This window comes from Symphalangus syndactylus, chromosome 12 (assembly GCF_028878055.3).
Source record: "Symphalangus syndactylus isolate Jambi chromosome 12, NHGRI_mSymSyn1-v2.1_pri, whole genome shotgun sequence".
In the NCBI taxonomy this organism is placed as follows: Eukaryota; Metazoa; Chordata; class Mammalia; order Primates; family Hylobatidae; genus Symphalangus; species Symphalangus syndactylus.
Window position 1 is genome coordinate 141,422,322 of NC_072441.2, and position 23,568 is coordinate 141,445,889.

General features: G+C 56.4%; 1 protein-coding gene across 2 annotated transcripts in view; it reads left to right on the top strand.

The window, feature by feature from the left end:
* The first annotated feature begins 5,317 nt into the window (after positions 1 to 5,317).
* Positions 5,318 to 23,568, top strand: part of COL8A2 (collagen type VIII alpha 2 chain) — a 31,082-nt gene continuing 12,831 nt past the window's right edge. Inside the window, exons 1-2 of one of the 2 annotated variants that reach the window (XM_055254957.2) lie at positions 5,318 to 5,463; positions 15,478 to 15,522. Coding sequence is in view for 1 of the 2 variants with exons in the window: in XM_055254959.2 (XP_055110934.1) it covers positions 15,954 to 15,967 (14 nt within the window). In the remaining variant the exon portion in view is untranslated. The other variant, XM_055254959.2, reaches the window with a different exon arrangement.

Below are 23,568 nucleotides of genomic sequence, written 5' to 3' on the forward strand. Positions count from 1 at the left end.
ACCTCTGCCTCCCAGGTTCAAGTGATTCTCCTGCCTCAGCCTCCTGAGTAGCTGGGATTACAGGCATGTACCACCATGCCCAGCTAATTTTGTATTTTAGTAGAGATGGAGTTTCTCCATGTTGGTCAGGCTGGTCTCAAACTCTCGGCCTCAGGTGATCTGCCCGCCTTGGCCTCCCAAAGTGCTGGGATTACACGCATGAGCCACTGCGTCTGGCCAGCCCAGCTAATTTATTTATTTAGAGACGAGGTCTCACTATGTTGCCCAGGCCAGTCTCAAATTCCCGGGCTCCAGTGATCCTCCTGCTCCAGCCTCCCAAAGTTCTGGGACTGCAAGCATGAGCCACCACACCTGGTGCTAACATTTATTATTATTAAATGCCCAACTATTATTGACCCATTACTGTGTGCCAGGCTTGTATTAAGCCCTTTATTATTCTCTCCCCCTCTCTCTCTCTTTTGGTTTAAACATTTATTTCTCATCGATCTGGAGCCTCAAAGTCTGAGATCAGGGTGCCAGCATGGTCAGGTTCTTGACAAAGGCCCCTTCGTGGTTTACAGATGGGTGTCTTCTTGTATCCTATCCTCACCTGGTGGAGAGAGCTCATTATCTCTTCTTTTCTTTTTTTTTTTGAGATGGAGTCTCACTCTGTCACCCAGGCTGGAGTGCAGTGGTGTGATCTCGGCTCACTGCAACCTCCACCTCCTGGGTTCAAGCGATTCTCCTGCCTCAGCCTCCTGAGTAGCTGGGATTATAGGCGTGTGCCACCAAGCCAGGCTAATTTTTGTATTTTTAGTAGAGACGGGGTTTCACCATGTTGGTCGGGCTGGTCTCGAACTCCTGACCTCGTGATCCACCCGCCTCGGCCTCCCAAAGTGCTGGGATTACAGGCTTGAGCCACCGCACCCGGCCTCATTATCTCTTCTTTTTTTTTTTTTTTTTAGATGGAGTCTTACTCTGTCACCAGGCTGGAGTGCAGTGGCACGATCTCGGCTCACTGCAGGCTCTGTCTCCCAGGTTCAAGCAATTCTCCTGCCTCAGCCTCCCTAGTAGCTGGGACTACAGGCACAAGCCACCACGCCCGGCTAATTTTTGTATTTTTAGTAGGGACGGGGTTTCACCATATTGGCCAGGATGGTCTTGATTTCTTGACCTTGTGATCCGCCTGCCTCAGCCTCCCAAAGTGCTATGATTACAGGTGGAGCTCTCTCTCTCCTCTAAGAGACCTGACAGCACAATGGGAAAATGGAAGACGGTGAGCCAGCTTGCCTGGAGCCACATCCCAGCTCTCACTTCCTAGCTGTGTGGCCATGAGTGAGTTAGTGATTTAAGCCTCTGTGCCTCAGTTTTCCCATCTACAAAGTGGGGACAATGAGGAGACCAACCTCAAAGAGCTGTTGTAAGGATTAAATGAATTAATCCACATACAGTGCTCAGAATAGTGCCCGGCATGGGGCGAGAGCCCTGTATAAGTGTTTGCTGTTCATCATTAGGGGCTGTTATGCCCCTTTCATAAAGGAGGAATTTGAGGTTTTGGAGAAATGAGGTCACTTGCCCACAGCTACAGAGAGGCAGCACTGGGATCCAAACCCAGGTCTGCTGGTCTCCTCAGCCCACTGTCTGAATCACCAGGCTGGTGCCAGAGCTGACTCTGCCAGGGGCCGTGCTAAGCAAGTTACATGTTGTGTCTGGTTCAGTTTAACCACCCACCCCATTTGATACCCCTGCCCAGGCCTAGAACAGTCCTTGAAGCCTCGCTGGCCAGCTTCTGATTGTTGTGGCTGAGGGAACTGAAGCCCAGAGAGGGGCAGCAACTTGCCCAAGGCCACACAGCAGGTGATCATAGGCAGAGCTGACCCATTGATATCCAGACGCCACCAGAGACAGGCCAAGGTGGAAGCCCCTGGCAGGGGCGGGTGAGGAGTCTGGCTGGGAGTTTGGCCTTGTCAAGAGATGAGGCTTGGTGTGAGAGTCCACGACTTCTGCACAAATAGCTGGTGGATAAGGAGACAGTGGCCGCAAAGTCATGGCACAGCTGTCAGCCTCTACTGGGGGATGGGGAGCTGAGGTCCCCCTCGGGGTTGGGGAGGCGCCTGATGGCCAATGAACACCAGGGCCACAGGATCTGGCCACGGGACAGGGCCCAGATTTGGCATCCAGGGCTGGTTGAAAGGAGAAGGAGCTGCAGCCCTCCCTCCCTGCAAGGCACTGGGCAGGGGCAGGTGGGGCAGGGGTTGGGGGGAAAGGGAGGGGATTGGGGACAGGTGTGTACCTCATAGAATCAGGCCTGAGGGCCCCAGGAAAAGTGTAAGGAGTGAGGAGACCCAGGGGACCAGCTGAATTTGTGTCTGAGTGTGGGTGTGAAGCCCATGGGAGCCCCTTTCCCACACAGCGTGCCCCCTCCCTTGCCCGCTTGTGTCACCAGGCCCCACTTCATGCAGCCCTCCCTCCCTTCTCTCTAAACAGCTCACACTCAGAGTGAAGTGCTCTGCATGGATAGACTGTCATCCTTACAACATGCCTATGAGAGCTTCCCAGATGGAGAAACTGAAGCACCAGAAGTTAGGTGTCTGCCCAATGGCATGTGGCTGGTAGGTGGTGGCACTTGGATTTGAACCCAGGCAGTCTAACTCCAGGGTCTTTGCTGTCAACCTTTAGTCCCTGCTGCCTAGCTCCCACCCCTCCCAAGCCCGTCCCCATGCGCACTCAACCCCCATCAGATCCCCATGCAGGGTCCGGTTTCCACACCAGCTTCAGGGTCAGGCCTCAGTCGGTGTTCTTCTAGGCACCCAGAATCCGGAGAGGATTCTGGGGGGGTGTGCATGCGCGCACGCGTGTGTGTGTCTGTGGGCGTGTCTGTGTGTGTGTGTGCATGTAGGTGGGTGTGTGCGTGTGTGTGCGTGCATGACAGCACCTCTCTCAGTCAGGCCTCAGTCGGTGTTCTTCTAGGCACCCTGCCAGCCAGGCCCCCTCCCTTCTCTGGGCAGCACCCCAGCCTGGCTCCCCTGTAGTTCAGGCCAGAAGGCCAGACCCAAAGACCCCTGGCAATTGCCCCCAGTTCTGACGGGTGGGATGGAGTGGGCCAGGCTCTGACGGTAGGTGAGGGTGAGAGGCCCCGTTGTGGAGTGGTGGGTCTGGTGTGTACCTTGGCAGGGGGACAGAAAAGTGGGAGGCCCTCAGAGGGCAGGCAGCAGGAGGGGGAAGGTTGAGGGGGCTGGGCCCTGACCCGAGATAGCCTGGGGCCCTCCCTGCTCCTTTCCTGGACCTGGTGAGGGCTCTGCTCTTTCCCACTGAAAACACACACACACACAGCCACACTCACCCATACACACAGCCACCCACACCCCCCCACAGACACACAAACACACACACACACTCCCACCCACACCGAGCCACACACAGACACACACACTCCCACCCCCACACACAGCCACACACACACCCACACCCACACACACACAGCTACACCTACACACCCACACACACAGCCACCCACACCCCCACACACACACTCCCACTCACACCCCCACACAGCCACACACACCCACACCCACACACACCCACACCCACAAACAGCCACACACACAAAGCCACACATACACCCACACAGCCACACACACCCACATAAAGCCACATAGTCACATCCGCACACCCACACACAGCCACCCACACCCACACAGAGCCACAGCCCCCCACACCCCCCACGCACACATACCTCCCCACACGCACACAAATACACACCCCCACCCCTCCACACACCCACACACATGCTGACCCGCCCACCCATGAACACACGCACACACACTCACACACTCAAGCACACATACCTCCACATATGCCCACACCCACCTACATGCATGCACACACACAGGCACGTGCACACACATACACGCATGCACACACACATACACACCCACCTACATGTACACACACACACACAGGCATGCGCACACACATGCACACACACACAGACACACCCACCTACATGCACACACACAGACACGCCCACACACACACACACACGCGCGCGCGCGCATGCACACCCCCCCCAGAATCCTCTCCGGACCTCATCTCCCCTTCCCCCTGCACTTGCTGCCTCCCCCTTTCTCCCCTGCTGCCTGGTTACTGCCCCTACCCCCACCCCAACCTCCAGCCCTTAGCTGCTGTCCTTAAGAATGTCCTTCTGTGACAGCCCATCCCGTGGGCCTCCCTGGCCTTCTAGAAGCACTCTGCCTTTGCCTTCTGGGGCACTGCTCTCCCGGTCCCTGCCACCTTCTCAGTCTCCTTTACCGACCCCTCTTCCTTGGCAGCCCCGTGAATGCTGATCAGTGTCCTGCCCGCGCCCTGCCCGCCTCCCTGGGCCCGCCGCTCCTTACTCTATGGCATCAGTCGCCATCTGCAAACCGTGGACTCCTCCTCGCTATCCCAGAACTCTCACCTCCCTTCCGGATCCATGGAAGTCCCACAGGCTCATCCAACTCATTGCACCCGTCCTCCTCCTTCTCCTAGACCCCACCGCCCCCAGGCCTAGCCCGAAGCCTGCGCACTGTCCTTGACACAGCCCCTCGCCCAAACTCTGCCTAGTTCGCCTCCTCACTCCCCTCGCACTGGGCCCTCCCTTTCCTTCTCCCTCACTGTCCCTCATGGGACCATGCCAGGGTATTCCCGCAGCCTCCTTGGTGTCCTCCCTCTATCTTCCTCCACACAGCTTCGGAAGGCTCTTTCCAAAGCACAAATCTGACCACGTGACTGCCCTGCTCCAGAGCCTTCCGTGACTCGCCATTTCTCGGGGACGAGGTCTGGCCAGCCTCAGCCTGCCCCCGCCTGCCTCTGTGACCCCGGCTCAAGGCCCTAAAGCCTGAATGTGCGGACCACGACTGGCCCCTGTGAGTCCTCCGGGCTCAGCCTACCGAGGTCACGTCTGCAGGCAGCCTTCTGGGGACTCCTCACTGGGGGGCCACCAGTCCGAGCTGCCCCTTCCCTGCAGGACCACGCCTGGCCGTCCTTCTCAGCAGCCGCGTCCGTCCCCCCAGGCAGGTGGCCCCTCGAGGGCAGGGGCTGCGTGGACTCCCCGGCGGCCGAGCCGCGGGTCAGGTGGACGGGGAGGGGTGGGGGCGGGCCGCCCGGGAGCGCGTGTGTGGCGGGGGCTCGGCGTGGGTGTCGGGGAGGGAGGCGGCCGTCCGAGGCCGCGCTGGGCGCACTGGGCCGGGCGGGGCGCGGGCCTTGGCCGTGGCTGTGGAAAGAGGAGGGCGGAGGCCCCGCCCCGACGCGCCGCTCCTGCCGCCCGCCCACTCCGGCAGCCGCAAGGGGCCGCCAGCAGAGCGACGCGGAACCCCGCCGGCGCGGACCGCGGACCCCGGACCCCGACGCCGCCCGTCCAGCCGCGGACGCCCCTGCCCGGAGCCCGCTCCGCCCGGGCCGCCCTCGAGGGCCGGGAGCTGCGCCCGGCGGCCGCGCCCGCAGGTAAAGGCGAGAAGGCGGACACCGGGGCTCGGGCTGTGGGGCTCCGAGGGCAGCACCTGGGCTGGGCTTCTCCCAACAACATGCGGGATGGCAGGGCCGGCGCCTTGGACTCCGGGGTGGGGACGCGGTGGGGGACCCAGGCCAGGAGGTCGCCTTAGAATGAGGGGGCCCATCCCGTTCCCTGCGCCCTGTTCCCTCCCCGGCAGGATCCCAGTAAAGCCCCCTCCTCCCTTCCTCTCCCAGAAGCGAGGGCTCCAGCATCAGACAGTGTCGGGTGGAACCCCCGACGTTGTGGCTCTGGGCGCGTCACCCCCTCCGGGTCTCCCGTCCCACCTGTAAAGCGGGGATAACAAAGCCGCCTTCACAGGGTGGTGGAGGACAGAGGAGGGAGTGAGGGGCCTTAGCATCCCCCCGCTCTCACTCCTGCCCCCATCTCTCTGCCATTGCTGATTTGCTGGAGACCTCCCAGTTGTGAGGTTTTTCTGCCTTAGCCCCCAAGTTCCTCCTATTCTAGGTGCCCTGTCAGTCGCCTCGCCCCAAACTGGAGACAGGTACCCAGGAATGTCCCTGTCAGGGGCTCAGCATCCCCCCAGCTCCAGACTGAGACTTGCAGGGGGTGAGGGCCGCTGCCTGGCCAAGAGGGACTGGGGTCCCAGGGCCCCAGAACAACCTCCCAGTGTCTCTGCCCTGGGTCTAGAGCCACCCTAGCCCCAGAAATCCTCCAGGTAGAGAAATGCTATTCAGCCAGAGGGCCCAGGAACGCTATTGCCATGGGGAAAACTTTGCTGGTTGTATGTGTGCACGCACGTGTGTGTGCCTGTGTGAGACCATGCTGGGTTCCTGACACAGACGTGTGGCTGACCTCCTTAGGGGTGCCCGAGCAACCAAAAATCATCCCTCCCGTCTGCTATCAGTACCTCTTGCTCAGGCTGGCAGCAGGAGCCCATCCACTCCTCTTAGCAGAGTCCCTTGGCAAGGACAGCCTCCTAGCAGCTGTACTGGGCATTTGAAAGGTCTGGAGGCCGTGGAGCTGGATGGCTGGAGGGTCAGGCAGCCTGGGGTCCCTCTCTGGGGACTGAGCTAAGATCGACTGATCCTTACTGCCCCAGGCAGATGAGGCCACAGGGCAGGAGTTGGTGATCTCTGGAGAGACAGCATGGTTGGTGGTCTCCATCAGGGCACAGGTGCCGTCACTGGCTTCCCACTGGACTGGTGAACACCTACAAACCCTTGGACACACAATGACCCCAGATGATAATGAGGAGAAACCACAGACACACTCACCCAGCCACACACAGCCTTGCACACTTCTGAGAGCCACGTACAGTAAACACACCGACCCAAACATTCATTAGATTCATGCGGACACACTCCTCTACTGAAACATACACCACCACGAGACACAGGCAGACGCATGCACACACACCCAAACTGCTACAGACACATGGCAGGCCCCACGTGGTCCAGCCAGACATAGACAGGATGGCACACACACACATACGCTCACACCCAGACACACTCACCAGGGTCTCTTTCTCTGGTTTCACTTTGTCTACCGCAGTGAAAATGAGAATTTCCGCTCTTTGGCTCAGAGGAAGGGGAAAGAAAATATGGAAGTGAATGTGTCTGTTAGCAAGAGGGAGGAGAAAGATACTAAGCAGGGCTGTCAGCCTGAGCCCCTGTACTCCACTCCCTTCCCTGCTCTTGCCTGAGCCGGAACAAAGGACGCACAGCCCCAGCTTCCTTGCCCTGCTGGCCCCCCAGCCTGCTCCAGAACTCTCAGTGGCAGGGATGGGGCACCTCTTACAGGGAAGTAGGGCCTCAGATGCACTGGTCCCATCCGTGGCAGGAGGAACTTACAGTGTCGGGTCGGAGGAAAAAGAGAGACACAGCGGCCTCTCCTCTGGGGTGTGACTGGGGTCTCACGGTGCCCTACTAGGTACCCGAGGAGGGGCACCATGCAAGCCAAAGTGCAGATCAGGGAAGGTGGCACCTAAGAGGTGGTCTGGCCAGGGCTTTCAAAGATGATAATTTTGACAGGTGCAGGGGATGGAAAGGGTGAATGGGAGGGTGTTCCCGGCTGAGGGCACAGCTCGTGCAGAGGTGGAGGGGGAAGCTTCAGGGTTCTCTCAGGGACAGTGAGTCATGGGAGTAATGGGCACTGTTGGATCCCACTGGGGAGCGGGAGGGACTCATGACTTTGAAGTCAGATTTCTAAGGGCCCTGTCCAGAGGAGGGGTGCGAGCTGCAAATGATATAATCTGGGAATCACTCTGGCTGCCCAGATGTGATTCGAGAACAGCCTGACCAACATGGTGAAAACCATCTCTACTAAAAATACAAAAATTAGCCAGGCTTGGCGGCGCATGCCTGTAATCTCAGCTACTCAGGAGGCTGAGGCAAGAGAATCTTGCCTCTGGGGAACAAGGATGAAGGGGGGATCTTCGAGGCAAGGGAAATCACAGAGGAGGCTGGGCAGAGTTTAAGGAGAAAGGTGACGAGGGATGAAGTGGGCAGTTGCCAAGGGGAGGAGAGGAAGAAGTAGATGGAAAGGAGTAAGCTGGTTGGCAGTGGGGCCAGGAGCCTTGCACTGGATGGCTGTGGCCTGTCCCCAGCGAAGGCAGGTGCAGGGGAGATGTGGGTTTGGCCCTGGGGTCCGATAAGTTGAGATGACTGGGAGCTGGGGGCTGAGTGTAGCCCTGAAGCCTGGGTGGGTTTGTGAGGCCATATGTGGACACACATGTGCCCAAGTACCAGTCATGGAAGTCTGGCTCCCAGAAAGAGAATTCCAGGCCCAATTTGTTCTGGGGGCATTTCCAGAGTGGGTGGAGTGTGGACAGCAGATCTTGAGTGAGGCAGCATGTGCTGTGTGGAGAGGAGCTGGCATTGGGAGTCAGACAGATCTAGGACTTCCCATCTCTGTGCCTCGGTTTCCCCATCTCTAAAATGGGAATGCTGTACTGGTCTCCAGAGTTGTTTTGCCTGCAGAGAGGTGAGGAGTAGTCCCAGGTCACACATGTGATGGGGGCGTGGCACCTAGATCGTCCGATCAGTGTCCATTCCGTCTCTCTGGTTGGACCCTGGGAGTGGACTGGGGAGGACCTGGCCGTGCTTCCATTCAGATTCTTGGAAAGTTCTGAATTGGAGGCTGACTATCCCCATGCAGCCTGGATAGGCTGGGATTCCTGGGTTTGGAAGGGGAAGAAGAGGTCACATGTGGGAGTGGCGGAGGGCTAGTGCCTCATGGGGAAAGCCAGGTGGCACTGCTGGCCCAGCTCATGGATGGGGTTATGGAGACTCAGAGGGGAACTCACCTGAGGTCACACGGCAGCCAGAGGCAGAATCGAAACAGATGCCAGGATCCCAGGCCCAGGTGCCCTCCCTCACAAAGGCTGCCCTCCCTCAAAGGACATGTAGCAGAGGGAACCTTGCTATTTGAGGTTCTGTGATTTCTTTCTTTTTCTTTCTTTCTTTTTTTTTTTTTTTTTTTTAATTTTTTTGAGACAGAGTCTGGCTCTTGTCGCCCAGGCTGGAGTGCAGTGGCGTGATCTTGGCTCACTGCAACCTCCACCTCCCAGGTTGCAATGATTCTCCTGCCTCAGCCTCCCAAGTACCTGGGAGTATAGGCGTCCACCACCACGCCCGGCTAATTTTTTGTATTTTTAGTAGAGACGGGGCCAGGCTGGTCTTGCACACCTGACCTCAGGTGATCCGCCCGCCTTGGCCTCCCAAAGTGCTGTGATTACAGGGATGAGCCACTGTGCCTGGCCAATAAGAAGGAATTAGAACAGTAACTTTTTTTTTTTTTTTGAGACAGAGTCTTGCTCTGTCGCCCAGGCTGGAGTGTAGTGGCATGGTCTCGGCTCACTGCAACCTCCGCCTCCCAGGTTCAAGCCACTCTTCTGCTTCAGACTCCTTAGTAGCTGGGACTACAGGTGTGCACCACCATGCCCAGCTAATTTTTGTATTTTCAGTAGAGATGGAGTTTCACCATATCGGCCAGGCTGGTCTCAAACTCCTGACCTCATGATCCACTCGCCTTGGCCTCCCAAAGTGCTAGGATTACAGGAGTGAGCCACCATGCCATGCCTGGTCATTTTTTTTTAAGATGGAGTCTCACTCTGTTGCCCAGGCCAGAGTGCAGTGGTGCAATCTTGGCTCACTGCAACCTCCACCTCCTGGATTCAAGCGATTCTCCTGCCTCACCCTCCCTAGTAGCTGGGATTACAGGTGTGTACCATCACGTCTGCTAATTTTTGTATTTTTAGTAGAGACGAGGTTTCGACACATTGGTCAGGCCTGTCTTGAACTCCTGACCTCAAGTGATCCGCCCACCTGAGCCTGCCATGTTGGCCAGGCTGGTCTTGAACTCCTGACTTCAAGTGAGCCACCCACCTTGGCCTCCCAAAGTGCTGGGATTATAGGTGTTAGCCGCCATGCCCGGACTTTCTTTCTTTCTTTCTTTCTTTCTTTCTTTCTTTCTTTCTTTCTTTCTTTCTTTCTTCCTTCCTTCCTTCCTTCCTTCCTTCCTTCCTTCCTTCCGTCCGTCCGTCCTTCCTTCCTTCCTTGCTTCCTTCCTTCCTTCCTCTCTTTCTTTCTATTTTTTTTTTGAGACGGAGTCTCGCTCTGTTGCCCAGGCTGGAGTGCAATGGCATGATCTCGGTTCACTGCACCCTCTGCCTCCCGGGTTCAAGTGATTCTCTTGCCTTAGCCTCCTGCGTCGCTGGGATTACAGGCACGCGCCGCCAAGCCTGGCTAATTTTTGTATTTTTAGTAGAGATGGGTTTTCATCATGTTGGTCAGGCTGTTCTCAAACTCCTGACTTTGTGATCTGCCTGCCTTGGCCTCCCAAAGTGCTGGGGTTACAGGCGTGAGCCATTGCGCCCGGCCTCTTTTTATTTATTTATTTTTTTGAGATGGAGTCTCTCTCTGTCACCCAGGCTGGAGTGCAGTGGTGCAGTCTTGGCTCACTGCAACCTCCACCTCCCGGGTTTGAGCAATTCTCCTGCTTCAGCCTCCCTAGTAGCTGGGATTACAGGTGTGTACCATCACGTCCGCTAATTTTTGTATTTTTAGTAGAGACAGGGTTTCGACACATTGGTCAGGCCGGTCTTGAACTCCTGACCTCAAGTGATCCGCCCACCTGAGCCTCCCAAAAGGAATGGAATCTTAACTGTCGTCCGTCTACAGTGTGTGGGGCATTTTCATAACACGAGGGGTTTTTTGTGGAGGAGGAAAGAGGAATAGCAGGCATGAGAATGTCAGGCCCAGAGACAGCCCAGAGCCATGAGGGCTGGGGTGGTATTTTCTATTACCTAGGAACCCTTGGTGGTCCCTGGTGGGTCCTGTGAGGGAGGGAAGCCTCTGTGAAGAGGCGGGGCCTGAGCTGGGGGTCCTGGCCTCCGGTCTCCATTCTGCCACTGGCTGCTGTGTGACCTCAGGAGAGTTTTCCTCTGAATCTCTGCAACCCCATCCATGGGCTGGGCCAACAGTGCCAGCCTGCCTCTCCTTACAGCCTGTGGCGAGGAGCAACCTAGATTGCGGGGTAGAGGGGTCAGTTCTCTCCTGAAAGATCCCAGGTGGCCAACTCTTTGGTCTCCACACCCGTCCAGTGTCCACAGCCCCCACCACCCAGAAGTTCTCCTTTTTGGCTAGCCTCCTTCCTTCCCACTGTGCTGGTTGCCACCAAGCTCTGCGTGGGCACTCCAGGCCACGCTCCTTGACAGGCGACCACGGCTCTGCTCATGGCAAGCATTCTTTTCATAGTTCCTGGAGCACAGCAAATCCGGCTGCTTAGCCAGGAATGCAGAGCCCCCTCCTGCAGCGGCAGCAGGGGCTGGATTGGGGGTGGAACCCCTGGGGGTCAGGCAGGAGGGGCTGAGGGGGTGCAGGGGACTGACCTTCACCCCAGTACACACCATGTCTCAGCTTGGGGGAGCCAGAAGGCTGTCCTCATCTTTGGACCTGCTTAGCTTGGGGCCAAGCTCTGGGACCGTCCTTCCCTGGCTGGGGGAACTTGGGCAAAGGATGTCTCTCTGAGCCTCAGTTTCTGATCTGTAAAATCGAGTTTATAATACTAACCTCACAGGGCTGTTGAGAGGTGTCATGGTGATTTTATTTATTTATTTATATTTTTATTTTTTTTTTTGAGACGGAATTTCGCTCTTGTTGTCCAGGCTGTAGTGCAATGGCGCGATCTCAGCTCATTGCAACCTCCACCTCCCCAAGTTCAAGCGATTCTCCTGCCTCAGCCTCCCAAGTAGCTGGGATTACAGGCACCCGCCACCATGCCCGGCTAATTTTTGTATTTTTAGTAGAGACAGGGTTTCTCTATGTTGGTCAGGCTGGTCTTAGAACTCCCGACCTCAGGTGATCTGCCTGCCTTGGGCTCCCAAAGTGCTGGGCTTATAGGCATGAGCCACTGTGCCTGGCCAGTGATTATATTTATAATAGGGCATATTTATTTAGGATTCCTATATGCCAAGCACTGCTCTGAGTCCGTTACACAAAATTAACTTGTTTAATCCTCACAAATGCTCTGTGAAGCTGGGCTGGGCAGCTTTATATGGGCTGGGCAGAGCTGGGTTCAGATTCCACCCCTTTCACTTTCTAGCCTGGTTACCTTGGAGAATGGATGTGACCTCTCTGGGACCTAGCGCTCTTCCTCAGTAAAATGGGACAGCGGTTCCAGCCTTCCAGGGTTATGGGAGTAAATAATGCCTGGAGTTCCCATTTCATTGATGAAGAAGCTGAGGCCCAGATGGAGGTCTCATGCTAGTGAGAGCTAGGGCTGAGATAAGGATGCATGCAGCTGGGCTCCAGAGAGGTCCTCTTAATCTGACATGATTTTTAAAGCAAGACTCTTAGCCCAGAGCCTGCCCGTAGTAGGAGCTCAGAAATGGGAAATTTTCCCGTGAGCCCCATCTCTGGCAGGAGCCAATTGTTCACCTCATGGCCATCAGCACCTCAGTCTGGAAAGTTGGAATGGGGAAGCGGGCCTGAGGCCCTGGCCAGCCTCCCTGGAACCCTGCAGCTCTCAGAAGCTGGTGGGGGGTGGGGGGCGGGGGGCGGGGGGTGCAGACTGTCCCACCCACATCTGGTCTGGGATTTAGCCAACAGTGGCAGGCTCCGTGCAAAGGGGAGACGTCGCCAGGGGAGGGGCTCCAGGAGGGGATTAGGGAAGGCAGCTGGGGGTGGAGGTTAAGAACAGAGTCCCATTGAAGTTGGCTCAGGTACCGCCCTGGCTTACCCACTCACCCCAGCTTCCTATTTGTAAGACCGAGGGGGCCTTGGCCCACTGGAGTGGACTCCTGAGGCACCTGATAGTAGCTGCCCACTCTGCTCCCGGCCTTGACTGTCCCTGGTGCCATCTAGGTGGAGGCAGCACAGGTGGGGTAGAGCAGGAGTAGGGGGCAGGGCCCGTGGCTGAGGTCTTCAGGAGCCCAGGTGTACAGGGCTTTAGCCACCTGGGGGCCAGGCAGAGCTGGGTTCAGATCCCACCTCCTTCACTTCCTAGCCTGGTTTCCTTAGAGAATGGATGTGACCTCTCTGGGACCCAGTGCTCCTCTCAGTAAAATGGGACAGCAGTTCCAACCTTCCAGGGTTACAGGAGTCAATAGTGCCGGGAGTGTGCCTAGTGCTATGTCCAGTGCATACAATGAACTTGGGATGCAGACACCGTTGTTATTAACACTTAACATGGGGGAAGGGAATGGGGAAGCAGCTTGAGGTAGGATCCGCATCTCTGATCCTGATATTCAAGGCATTTCTCAGTCTGGCCCCAGCCAGGTCTCCTCTCCTCAAGTCATCTGTATGGTGAAGAGCATAGGCTTTGGAGGCTGCAGCCAGGGTTCAAATTCAGGTTCTACTTTTTTTTTTTTTTTTTTTTTTTTTTTTTTTTTAGAGATGGGGGTATCACTGTGTTGCCCAGGCTGGACTCAAACTCCTGAACTCAAGTGATTCTCCTGCCTTGGCCTCCCAAAGTGCTGGGATTACAGGCGTGAGCCACCGTGCCCAGCTCCAGGCTCTACTTTTCTTGAGCTGTGTGATGTTGGGCCAGTTACTTATCCTCTCTGTCCCTTAGTTTTCTCATCTGTAAAAAGGGAAGATGAAATACTTTTGTCACTGGGTTGTTGTGATGATTAAATGAGATAATTCATGAGAACACCCAGAACGGTACCTGGCACACAGTAGGTACACAATGAATATTAGCTATGATTAGTTAGTTCGCGTGTTTGTTTATTTTATTTGGATTCTCTCCATCCCCTGAATATATTCAGGGCTTTTACACTCTCACACATGCTGTTCCCTTGGCCCAGGACTGATCACCTCTCCCCACTACCAACCAGTTAAATCCATGTTCATCCTTCAAAGCGCAGAGCCAACTTAAGTCATTTCTTCTCCCCGAGTCTCATGCTGCGGGGAGGGGGCTGGGGCCAGAGAAGCTGGGGCTAAGCTGAGCTGGAGGGTCCTCCTACCTGAGCTCCATCATCCAGGCTATGGCCCCATGACCCAGCTCTGGGGTCACAGTGTTCAGAGTGGCAGGATGGAGGCAGGGCTCAGCTGAGTTGGAGAGAAGGCCTAGGAGCTGCTGGCTCCGGCATCTGGCTGCTTGTGCAGCTACAGACAGGACTGGATGTCAGAGTTTCCATGGGAGCAGGCAGAGGCAAGCAAGCAGCTGGGGGAGAGAGTGACGCGGACTGCAGGCCTCCCTGCCAGGTGGGCTGGCTGGGCGTCCCCTCCCCATCTACCCCGGAGTCATGTCTGGGTCTGGACTTTAGCCCTGGATGCTCTGCGTACAGCTATGTGACCTGGACTACGGCTTTTGTTAGATCTTTTGTCACCACGCCTGATTGAGGCAGAAATGGGGACCCAGCCATCCAGGGCGCTGACCACATCACTTCCCCCACTAAATAACCTTCCATGGCTCCCCATTGCTCTCCAGAGAAATGCAAGCATGGCATTCAGATTTCCTCACCATGTTGCCCCAGCCTCCCCGTCCCACAGCACTTCTGGACCTTCCCTGTATATTACTACCTGAAATTCCTTCTATCACCTCCTCTGCCTTTCAGATTCCGACTCATCCTTCAGGACCCAGCTCCAGTGTCCCTTTCTCCATGAAGCCTTCAGGGGAAGCTTAAGGCAGCAGTGTTCCCTGCTTCATGCTCCCACAGCCCAGAGATCTTTGCCAATTATGTGATGACCGCTTGTCTGATGCCCCTAGCCCTTCCAGGCAAGGCAGGGCAGGGTATGGGGTTGAACCATTTCTGTGGTCCATGGCCCAGGCTTGGGTCCTCCACATAGTAGAAGCTTCCCCAGCAGGGATCCTAACACAAAGTAGAGGCCACCCCAAACCAGAGCTGACATATGGGAGGGACTTCTCCAGCATGGGAACCCGGGACACAGAAGGGGTGTCCTCAGCCTGGGCCCTAGGACAGGAGGAACTCCTTGAATCCAGGGCCAGGCACCCCATGGGTATTGCTAGGTGTGCACTGAATGAATGGAGTCATGGAGTATGGGGCACACACCCTGCTTCCCTCAGGGGAGGAGGGAACTGAGAAGAGAGACTGAGGTTGAGGCCGGGTTTCCAGCAGGGGGTTCTGCTAAGAAGCCTGGGGCAGGCACTGGTGTGGCTGTGGGTTAGGGCAGGAGGCTTCCCAGGCTCCTGATGTCATCGTCTCACTGTTCCTTCTTTTTTTTTTTTTTTTTTTGAGACAGTCTTGCCCTGTCTCAAGAGTGCAGTGGTGCAATCATAGCTTACTGCAGTCTTGAACTCCTGGGCTCAAGCAATACCACCCTCCTCAGCCTCCTAAGTAGATGGGACTACAGGCATGCACCATCATGCCCAGCTAATTTTTTTAAATTTTTAGTAGAGACAGTGTCTCCCTATGTTACCCAGGCTGGTCTCAAACTCCTGGGCTCAAGCAGTCTTCCCGCCTTGGCCTCCCAAAGTGCTGGGATTACAAGCGTGAGCCACTGCCCTATAGCCTCACTGTTTCTCTTGTTCATCCTCAGGCCCTGCCTCTGCTGGGAACTTCCCAGGCCCCTCCGACCTGAAAGGTAAGCTAGGTTTGGGGACGGGGTTTTCTGATATCTCAGTCTGGATGAGGCTTGTGTTCATTGCTGTCTAACCTCACTCCCTCCTGCTGCACCAGAAGCCCCTCCCAGGCCCAGAGAGTCCTGTGAGCCACCCCTTTTGCAGGTGACCTCAGCTCCCTGCAGCCTGGGCTTTAAAACCCTGGCCCAACTCGGAAGCAGCTTTTTCTCATTTGTGAACTATTTCGCCTGGCTCCTTGGCGGGGCCGTGTTTGCTTGGCCCAGCCTGGGTGCAGTGGCCTGGCTGTGCTCCCGCCGGGCCCCCTCCCTGCCCAGCCCAGCCCCTCCTGCTGCCGCTGCCGCCGCCACCACGCAGGGTAGCCGCAGAGGCCCAGGAATCTTGGCAGGCATGGGGAGGCAGCGGGCGGCGGGTGGCGCTCCGGAAAAGGCTGCAAATGCGAACCAGAAGGTAAGGGATTGGAGGCTGAGGAGGCCCCGCCTGCCCCTGCCTGCCCCTGCCTGAGGCCTGGGGGTGGCTGGGTCTGTGGGGGCCCTCGGATGTCCAGTTCCCATCAGAAGCTCAAGGCCTCTGCTGGGAGGCAAGCGACGGCCCCAGCTGAGACCCGAGCCCCTGGGTGGGGAAGGGCCAGCTGCCTGGCTGCCTGCCTGAGGGTACATGGCTGCCCTCAGGCCTGCCCACTGCCGGGCCTCTTCTAGTCCATCTGCCCCTGCCCGGCTGTTCTTACCTTCCTGGGCACTTTGCTGTCCCGAGATGCTCCTCCCTAGGGGAGCAGCAGAGAACCTAGACTCAGAGATGGGCAGAGGCCAGGGGCTTGGTCACCTGCAGGAGGGAGGTTTGGTCCAAGCCCCCTCCAGCCCAGAACCAAGAAGGACTCAGGAAGAGCAACAAAGAGAAAGTGGCCCCGTGATGAGCCACCCGAGGGCTTGGCTGGACGAGGGAGGTGGGTTTGTCAGAGGCCTGGACCTACAGGCTTCATTGAGCCCATGCCCTGTGCCTGCCTCAGGCAGGAGGGAGGTGGGGGTGGGGAAGAGTGCTTTCATGCAGGTGGGTGCCCAGAAGGAGCTGTTCTGCCTGAGGGAGGCAGGGAAGGCTGCATGGAGGAGGAGGCTTTTGAGCTGGGTCTTAAATGAGGACTAATATGTTTCCATGGAGGAGAAAGGTAGAAAGGGCAACCCAGCAGAGAGGATCATGCAGGAAAAGGCAGGGACAGGGAGGCAGTGAGACGTCTGGGGTGTCTGGATCCTAGGGTGTTAGGGAGGAGCCCAGGGCTGTGGTGGGCTCCTCTCACTCCCTAAATGTAAGCATGTTCCCCAAGGGAGAGTCCATGGGCCTCCTCCAGGCTGCAGCAACCCCGCCAACAAACCTGCATTTTTTTTTTTTTTTGAGACGGAGTCTCGCTCTATCGCCCAGGCTGGAGTGCAGTGGCGCGATCTTGGCTCACTGCAAGCTCCGCCGCCCAGGTTCACGCCATTCTCCTGCCTCAGCCTCCCAAGTAGCAGGGACTACAGGCGCCCAGCTAATTTTTTGTGTTTATAGTAGAGGTGGAGTTTCACCGTGTTAGCCAGGATGGTCTCGATCTCCTGACCTCATGATCTGCCTGCCTCGGCCTCCCAAAGTGCTGGGATTACAAGTGTGAGCCACCGGGCCCAGCCACGAACCTGTATTTTTACCTCTAGCCCATGTCTCTCTCCCGAGTTCCAGAGCCCCAGGTTCACTGCTCCTTGGATGCCCCCCTACCCTGGAAGCCTTCCTCATCCAGTCATTTGCTCTGATTTTAGCTTGGACCGTCCCACCATCACCTGCCCCCGTGGGCCTGTTGAACTCTGATCTCTCCTTCAAGCCTCCTTCCAATGCTACTTCTGAAACTGAGGCCACTTGTGGTCTGGGAGCCTCACTTGCAGGGCTGAGGGATGTTGGGACTGTTAGGTGGAACTGAAGTCTGGTAGGGCAGACCAGGTGGGCAGGCGGCAGCACTCCTCTCCTGACTTCAACCTGGGTGAGAAGGTGGCCCCCAGGCAGCCCTGCCCTGATCTGGCCACCTCCCTCCACCCTCCAGCTCCCAGATTCCAGGCTCCTCTTTGTCTCTGGGGCAGTCCTCATCTGCACAGCAGACAGCGAGCTCAGCTCATGGGCACTGGACCCCCCGCCAAGTCCCTTCCCAGACTTCGCAGAGCTGCTCAGGCATTGCCCAGGGCGGTCAGACCCAGACCTGACGTTAACAGGAGCAGGTGTGGACTGTCAGTGCTGGCCTTCCCAAGGGTCCCGCCCAGTGACCAACAGCTAGAGATTTACAGAGCCTGGAACCCAGAAAGGGACCTAGGCACAGGACATGGAAGAGGACAGAGAAGGACAAACAGTGTCAGAGATGGGTGGACAGGTGGGATAGTGATACAGAGGCAGGAGGAGAGAGACGCACAGAGACAGAGATGCCAGAGACCCACAGGAGGCAAAGGCCCAGCGACACACAGCCATGGACTGAGGGACGCAGAGGGCACAGCACACACTCTGATGGCTCCTGCATCGAGCTGGCCCCTGGCCCTCTCCTTACCCATGTGACTCTTAGACCTAGAGTGTGTGCCTCCAAACGTGACCTCAGGGCTTTGCTGGGCTCAACATCCATCTCTCTACCCCCTCCTTCCTAACTGGTCCACGTTCTACTGAGTCTAAAGCATGCCTCCTCCTCCAGGAAGCCGTGTGAATTGCAGAATAAGATGGAATTTATCCTGCTGGTACCAGGAAGCCACTGGAAAATCCAGAGCAGCGGACAGCCGTGGGCAGAACTGTGCCAATGTGTGGCTCACAGACAGGCAGCGTCAGCGTCCTTTGGGAGCTCGCTAGAGAGGCAGATGTCGGGCCCTATCCCACACCAACCGAATCTCGATGGGGCCCCAGAACCTGCATGGTGATAGGCTGTCCTAGTCATCCAGACGCAGCCTAAAGTGTTAGAAGCATTGTGGGAGTCTCCATAGGCTATGTTGAGAAAACAGAGAGAAGCTGGGGCTGGGGGACTGGGTGAGAGACTTTTATGACCATCCAGGAGAGAATGTGGACATTTAACACACTTTTGCTTAGTGACAGGGGTGTGCCAGGCACTGGGCTGAGTTTTGGGGGAATACAAGGTCTGCCTTAGGGTGAGGCTGTGGGAAAGGAAGGGAAGGAAGAGAAGTGAGAGAAATAGAGCAGGCAGAGTCCACAGGATAAGGTTGGAAGTTTGGGGGAAAAGAAGAGAGATGTCATGTACAGTTGTCCAGGTTGGCTACTGTACAAGGGCACCCAAGAAAGGTGATGAGTAGGAGCTGAGTTGGCTGAAAAGAAGGGTACACCAAGGCATAGAGGGTTTCCTATAAGGAAGGAGGGTCAGAAGTGATGTTCACCCTTAAAACAAAAATAGGCCGGGCGCGGTGGCTCACGCCTGTAATCCCAGCACTTTGGGAGGCCGAGGCGGGCGGATCACCAGGTCAGGAGATCGAGACCATCCTGGATAACACGGTGAAACCCCGTCTCTACTGAAAATACAAAAAAAATAGCTGGGCGTGGTGGCAGGTGCCTGTAGTCCCAGCTACTCGGGAGGCTGAGGCAGGAGAATGGCGTGAACCTGGGAGGCAGAGTTTGCAGTGAGCCGAGATCGCACCACTGCACTCCAGTCTGGGCAACAGAGCGAGACTCTGTCTAAAAAAAATAATAATAAAATAAATAACAACAGAAGTGATACTCAGATTTTTGGCCTTGGCACCTGGGGGTACAGGGCACTTGGGTTGGGGTGAAGCAAGTAATGAGGGAGAAGGTAATGACAGCAGTTTGGGTGGGATCTCTGAGGGACAGCCAGGGGACATGCTCGGCTGATAGTTGAACACAAGAGTCTGAGGCTCAGTTGGGAAGCTGAGGTGGGAGGATCACTCGAGCCCAGTAGTTCTCTAGAGTAGCCTGGGCAGCATGGCAAGACCCTGTCTCTTAAAAAACTTAAAAATTAGTCCAGTGTGGTGGCTTACACCTGTAGTCCCAGCTGCTCGGGAGGCTGAGACAAGAGGATGGCTTGAACCCAAGACTCTGAGGCTGCAGTGAGCTGTGGTCGTGTACACCACTGCACTCCAGCCTGGGTGATAGAGCAGACTGTCTCCAAAAAAAAAAAAAAAAATGGCTCAGGAGAGACATCGTAGCTGGAGACAGATGTGGGAGTCCTTGGTGATGGCGTTGGCACTGTGGGAGCTGGTGGGAGCTAGACACTATAGGAGAAACATCCAGAGAGAAGACATAAGGCCTGAGCCAGCTCCTTGGGCAAGCCTGGGTCTGGAGAGTGGGCAGAGGAAGTGGGCAGAGAAGATTCTGAGGAGGAGCTTTTCAAAGAAGGAAAAGGGCAGAGTGACAAGGTGGAGCACCCCGAGGTGAGAGGGTGGAGGGGGAGTGAGTGGGGCCTGAGGGTGGAGAGCATTCTTTCAGGAGGCTCGGCTGAGAAGGGCTGGGGAGTGATGAGCGTGGCTGGGGAGGGGTCAGGCCCGTGTGGACATATGGATGGAGAGGCTGGAGACTAGGGGGCGAGGACAGGCAATGGCAGACGGGTGAGAGGCCCCCGAGGAAGAGGTGTGGAGGGGCCTGGGCCTTGCTCCTTCTTCTGAGATTCAGGAAAGGAGGATGGGAAAGGGCTCCCCAGTTTCTACCAGCTGGGAGAGTAGTAGGGCAAGTGGGGCTCAGGAACCCTGGAGAAGTCTGGAGCTGCCCAGCTGGGCAGTTGGGGTGGGTATCATGCCCAGGGGGTGAGGAGGGTTCCTCTGCTCCTCCCCAAGGTCCATAACTCAGTCCTAGCCCTGAGCAGGCTTTGTGGCCCCTGGCCGGTTTCGTCTCAGGAATGGTCGGGGAAAAGGTCAAGAAAGCCAGAAAATTGACTTTAGAAGTTTATTTTATAGGCCAGGCATGGTGGCTCAGGCCTATAATCCCAGCATTTTGGGAGGCTGAGGCAGGCGGATCACTTGAGGTCAGGAGTTCGAGACCAGCCTGGCTAACATGGTGAAACCCCATCTCTACTAAACATACAAAAAATAGCTGGGTGTGGTGGTGCACCCCTGTAATCCCAGCTACACGGGAGGCTGATGCAGGAGAAATGCTTACACTCAGGAGGTGGAGGCTCCAGTGAGTCAAGATCTCATCACTGCACTCCAGCCCGGATGACAAAGTGAGACTGCATCTCAAAAAAAAAAAAAAAAAAAAAAGTTCATTTTACAAGATCCTGACCTTTGGCAGCAAGTAACCTGAGCTTTTGAAGAGATAGAGGAAAGAAGTTGCTTTGCAGCAGGATGAATTGAAATTAGAGTGAAGAGAGGACTTCCAGGCCATCAGGGTGGCAAGATAGGGCAGCACACATGGAGGGGCTGGTGGCTTAGATTATCTCAGTTAATCCTTTTTTTTTTTTTTAAATGAGAGCAAGCTCATTAAGAAAGTAAAGGAATAGGCCTGGTGCGGTGGCTCACACCTGTAATCCCAGCACTTTGGGAGGCTGAGGCGGGTGGATCACGAGGTCAGGAGATCGAGACCATCCTGGCTAACACGGTGAAACTCCATCTCTACTAAAAATACAAAAGGAAATTAGCCGGTCGTGGTGGCGGGCCCCTGTAGTCCCAGCTACTCGGGAGGCTGAGGCAGGAGAATGGCATGAACCTAGGTGGTGGAGCTTGCAGTGAGTCGAGATCGCGCCACTGCACTCCAGTCTGGGCGACAGAGTGAGACTCCATCTCAAAAAAAAAAAAAGAAAGTAAAGGAATAAAAAGAGTGGTTACTCTAAGGCCTGGCGCGGTGGCTCACACCTGTAATCCCAACAGTTTGGGAGGCCAAGGCAGGCGGATCACGAGGTCGAGAGATCGAGACTATCCTGGACAACATGGTGTCTACCTAGTAGAAACCCCATTTAGTAGAAACCCCGTCTCTACTAAAAATACAAAAATTAGCTGGGCATGTTGGCGTGTGCCTGTAGTCCCAGCTATTCGGGAGGCTGAGGCAGGAGAATCACTTGAACCTGGAAGGCGGAGGTTGCAGTGAGCCGAGATCGTGCCACTGCACTCCAGCCTGACTCTGTCTCAAAAGACAAAAAAAAAAAAAAAAAGAGTGGTTACTCCATAGGCAGAGCAGTCCCTGAGTTAATCCTTTTGCAGATGAGGACACTGAGGTTCAGAGGGTTTAAGTGACCCATCCAAGATTACCCAGCTGGTAAGTAGCTGTGCTGAAATGGGAGTCCAGGGGCTGCCTGGACCTAGGAGGGCCTTAGAGGTCTCAGGGCTGGGTCCCTGATAGGGAGCTCCTGAGCCAGAAGTGCTGTTCACCTGTGGCGATGACAGAGCCAGAGCCAGGAGGAGGGGAGAGAGGAGTCGGGTAGAGACCCAGCAAGAGCGCAGAGAGCAAGGCTGGGGTGCAAGGAGACAGCAGCGCGGGGCGGGTGAGCAAGCAAGGCAGCCGGATCCCACAGCGATGTCTCCACAACAGGAAGCGTCTCATAACATACCTGTGGTTTGGCCAGGCCCTGGGGCTGCCTGAGCGCCCCCACCACTCCCTCAGCTGCAGTTGCTCCATCTGGGGTGGGTGGGGGGCTTGGAGCAGTAGGGGCCTGCTCAGGGCTGCGTTTCATCCACCCACCCTGTGGGGGTCTGCCGGTCTGCTGGGAACCTAGCGGGTGCCTGGGGTCTCTCTTGGGCACCAACTCTCAGGCCCCCCTTTTTTATTGAGACCTCTGATCGCTCACCTGTGAAATGGGATGGGAGAGTGGGCAGGTCTTTCAATTCCATGCTACCACCTAGCCCTCCTCTGCTGGTCACCCCTAGGAAAGGACTCTTTCGGAGACCGGGACTGCTGGGAAGGGTCCCTGCTGGCTGATGTCCTTTCCCCTCTTCAGGCATTTCTGGGGGCAGAGAGGGGGTCTGCTTCTTGCCAATTATTTCTTCTGGGGCCCATTTGCTGCACACCACCACCACCCCGCACCATTGGTCTGAAAGACCCTGGAGCACTCCCCACTCCTAGCCGGTCTCCTTGGCCTCCCTGGGAGGAGGCCCAGGCTGCCACAAAATGCTGACTTGGACAAAATGCTGTTTTATGGGGATTTGCTGAAAAGGGGGGAAATCCCCGTTAAGGACTTGCAGCTGTCCAAACACCGCGTCTACCCGAGGCCGCCACTGCGCCGTCCTCTGAATCGGCGTCTCCTGTGTGCGTCCCACCTTGGGCTCCGTATCCCTGCCAGCCCTGCTTTCTTCCTGCCTTCATTTCCCAAGAGGTCACCAGAGAGGTTGATGGCTTACCAGGGGTCACACAGCCAGTCATGGGCAGAGCCAGGCTTGAGCCTCAGGGCCCTGCCCCTGACCCCCGACAGTCCTGCTTGGCCACTGTTCCCCATGGGGAGAGCAAGGAACACACAGATGAAGTGTCCTCCCCTGCACACCTCTAATCCCAGAGCACATGGTTCTTAGTTGAGGCCCTACGATTGAGGCCATGTGAATGTTCCTCGCTCTTCCCGTTCTAGCCCAGATGAGCCCCTTGGACCTGGGGAGTGGACTCCCTGGGTGAATGTGACATGTATCTGTGCAAAGCTGAGGAAAGGACTGAGTGTGTTATTGGTGTGTCCTTTAAATTTGATGGTGAACTGAGTTCATCAAACACTGTGGAGCATCACTGTGTGCCAGCCAAGCCCTGTACAGGGCAGAGTTGGGGAGCGTGGTGGAAAGAGTTGGAGAGCTACGGGAGGAAACAAGAGCGATGACGGGGACCCATGGGTATCAGCAGGCCTCAAGGGAGGCGTCCAGCCAGTGTCCCAAGTGTCGAGAGGGCAGAATGTACAGAGGCCAGAGAGCCCCAGGGAGGCCCGGCATGTGTGCAGGAAGCAGGGGAGGTCAGGGGGCAGGGATTGCAGTGAAAAGGAGGCAGGTGGGCAGGGGGCTCAGAGGTGCCCAGGCCCCTGTGGCTCTGATGGTGCTGGGGTGGGGGCAAACCGTCGTCCCTGGGCTGCTGGCTTCACCATTCCAGGGGGCATCATTTCTTTTGCAGCCCCTTGAATAGGCTGCACACACCCTTCCCGC